General features: G+C 53.8%; 1 protein-coding gene across 1 annotated transcript in view; it reads left to right on the forward strand.

Annotated features, from left to right (window-relative positions):
• The window catches only part of Rcn3 (reticulocalbin 3), a 9,683-nt gene that overhangs the window by 2,660 nt on the left and 3,528 nt on the right, over positions 1–3,495 (forward strand). Inside the window, exons 3-4 of the mRNA XM_010640719.3 lie at positions 793–995; positions 2,701–2,873. Coding sequence (XP_010639021.1) covers positions 793–995; positions 2,701–2,873 — 376 coding nt within the window. The remainder of the gene's footprint in view (positions 1–792; positions 996–2,700; positions 2,874–3,495) is intronic.

Raw genomic sequence — 3,495 nt, forward strand, 5'->3', positions numbered from 1 at the left:
TGCCCCCCCTGGGTCCAGGGTTTCGTTTTTTTTTGTTTTTTTTTTTGGTACCGGGGATCGAACTCGGGTCCTTGCTCTTGCAAGGCAGGCGGCGAAGACGCTGAGCTAAATCCCCAGCCCCAGGACTCTGTTTTTTGTTTTGTTTTGTTTTTGCTCTTTGTTTTTTAGAGACAGGGTCTCACTAGTTGAGAACTCACTTTGTAGCCCAGGTTGGTCTCGACCCACAGGGATCCTCCTGCCTCAGCCTCCCGAGTGCTGGGCTTACTGGCTTGCGCCACCACGCCCGGTTCAGGACTGCTTTTTTTGTTTTTCCCTTTGGTTCTGGGGATTGAACCCAGCCCATTCACACTGAACTACATAACCAGTTCTGCATTTTTTATTTTATTTATTTATTGTACTACTGGGGATTGAAGCCAGGGTCGCCTTACCACCAAAATCCTTCCCAACCTTTTAAATTTTGTTATTGAGATGCCAAAGGCTGATCTCGACTTTCTGATCCTCCTGCCTCAGCCTCCCAAAAAGCTGGGGTTAAAGGCATGCGCCACCATTCCTGGCCTTTATTTATTTTTTTATTTTGAGACAGTGCCTGGCTAAATCTCTAAATTGGCCCGGCTGGGTTTGAACTTGCAATCCTTCTGCCTCAGCCTCCCACAATGCTGGGATCACAGGAGCGCCACCCGGTGGGTTGGAGCCCCGTATGTATTTCCATCCCAAGGCGCTGTGTCTCGGGGTGGGGTGGGGTGGCTCCTGCTCTGGGCGTGGCCTGACTGACGCTGCCCCGCCCTGTCTCAGGCGGATCGTGGACCGCATGGACCGCGCTGGCGATGGGGACGGCTGGGTGTCGCTGGCCGAGCTTCGTGCGTGGATCACGCACACGCAGCAGCGGCACATACGGGACTCGGTGAGCGCGGCCTGGGACACGTACGACACGGACCGCGACGGGCGCGTGGGTTGGGAGGAGCTGCGCAACGCCACCTATGGTCACTACGCGCCCGGTACGCGTGGGACAGGATCCTGCTCCCCTTGACACACACCGCGACCCCAGCCTTCTGACCCCTCATCCTGAGGACGATTAACCCTTTGACCCAGAGTCCCCACCTGTCCCCTGACCCACTTTAGGACGCAATCTTTCTGAGACCCCTTTTTGGGGGTGGGGGTTGAGACAGTCTCTCCTCCTAGTCCAGACTGGCCTCGCACTTGCGGTGATCCTCCTGCCTCAGCCTCCCAGAATCTTGAGATTACAGGCGTGCACCCCTGTGCCTGTCTTAGGAGAGCCGCAATTTCTGATGTCTTGCTTTTCATTCTGAGATCCTAATATCTGTGTCCTGGTGACTGGGGCTTTCAGATTCCTGACCAGAACCTCGGTCTTCCATAACCCTGACCCCTGAGCCCTGTTCTCTAATCTCTTAACCCTGAGAACCCTAAAGCCATTTGCCCTGAACCCTGACTCCCACTTTTTTCCCAGGCCTTGGCCCCAGTGCCCCTACCCCTGCGGTCTTGATCTGGCCCACTGGTCCCGCACCTCCAGCTGCTCCCCAGGCTCCACCGGGTCTCTGCACCCCACAGCCGATTCCCCCACCGGTTCAGGGCTGCCCTGTTCCCTCCATCCTGCCCCACCCACCCTCAGCTCTGTTTCTGACTCTGCTGCCTCCAGTGGCTTTTCTGTGAGTCCCGGACCTCACCATCTCTTCTACCCTCTGCAGCCTGCATATCCTCTTCCCTCCCTTCTTTGGAGGAAGCTGAGTCAAGATAGCTTCCTGCACAGGCACTGTGGGGCCAAACAGGCCCCCGCCCGGTCCAAGCCCCATCCCTGGCCTCGTGTCCTTGTTCCCTCTGCCAGGAGTCCCTTGCTCATTCAGCAACTAACAAAAAGGGAAGAGCCCAGTTGTCTTGCTTTTCATGAGCATTAAATGCAGTGTTGTACATATAGAGCTTTTTTTTATGTTAAGTTCCTGCTATAAATTAGCTGTCTAGGAAGGCATGGGGGTGCTCACCTGCAATCTCAGCATACTGGGAGGCTGAGGCAGGAGGATCACTTCAAGTTCAAGGCCAGCCTGAACTACATAGAGAGACCCTATCTCAAAAAACAAAAAACAGGAGTAACCCACTTTCTGGCCCACCTTCTGTCTCTCCTAGTCAGAAGCCATCTTTCTCTCAATAAATTTTTCCTACTCTTTAAAACAAACAAACAAGGGGCTAGGGATTTAGCTCAGTGGTACTGTGCCTTCCTCACAAGTTCAAGGTCCTGAGTTCACTCCCAGTACCACACAAAATTTTTTTTTATTGTATATTAAAACTTACATAATAAAATTCTTGATTTTGGGGGGCGGGTACCAGGGATCAAACTCAGGTCTTTTGCTTGAGAGGCAGCAAGGCAGGCAGTGGAACCAAGCTAAATCCCCAGCCCTTCTTGCTTGATTTTTAAGACAAAGTCTCTCCATGTAGTTCATGGCAGCCTTGAACTCACTATGTGGCCCAAGGCTGCCTTGGAGTTCCCAGTGATCCTCCTGCCTCAGCCTCCCGAGTGGTAGGATCACAGGCGTGTGCCACCACATCTGGCTGTATAAATGACATGAAAATCACTGGTACATGTTAATGCTTCTGAGCTCTGGGGACTTGTCCTGCCCCTGCCCTGTCCTTCGTCCCCTTCCGCACCTGGCCCTCCCTCTCTGAGACCATCTTTCCGGTTCCATCCCCCAGGGGAAGAATTCCACGACGTGGAGGATGCTGAGACCTATAAGAAGATGCTAGCCAGGGATGAGCGGCGTTTCCGAGTGGCCGACCAGGACGGGGACTCAATGGCCACAAGGGAGGAGCTGACAGCCTTTCTGCACCCCGAGGAGTTCCCGCACATGCGCGACATCGTGATAGCCGTGAGTGCCTGCTGTCCCCTCAGGGACACAGCTGACCTTGCAAGGTCCCACCTTTCAGCGTCTTCCTGGGGTTGGCTGTCATCTGGTTTCAGGACTCACTCTTTTTTTTTTTTTCATGTTTATTTTGAGATTGGATCTCTCACTTAAGTTGCCCAGGCCGGGCGCCAACTTGCAATCCTCCTGCCTTAGCCTCCCGAGCACTGGGATTCTTGGCGTGGACCACCATGCCCGGCTTAGCAGGGATCATTGCAAAGTGCTGGGTTTTCAGAGACAGAGAAACACCTTGGAGCCTGGCAGTGGCCATACCCACGGTGGCAGCTGCCCATTATAGCTTGGGCTCCATTTCTGTGGTTAACTGGGCCCTTCAGGGAGCACTGCAGAGGAGGGGCTGTGTCCTCCTGGCTGGACTTTCTCTCTGTGGTTTGTTCTGAGATCTTGAGGTCTCTCCCACCCCTCACCTTCAACGTCCTTTGCCCAGGTCCCCAGGTCCCCAGCCCTTCCCCGACCCTTATCACTGCTCTCAGAGGAGGCCACCAACCCTTAGGCCAAAGTTTACAGGCACAGTGCCTGAGTCTTATCTTTTTTTTTTTTTTTTTTTTTTGTTGACGGGTTCTCCATTGTT

Source organism: Fukomys damarensis, unplaced genomic scaffold (genome assembly GCF_012274545.1).
Source record: "Fukomys damarensis isolate Sample0158 unplaced genomic scaffold, DMR_v1.0_HiC HiC_scaffold_19, whole genome shotgun sequence".
NCBI lineage: Eukaryota > Metazoa > Chordata > Mammalia > Rodentia > Bathyergidae > Fukomys > Fukomys damarensis.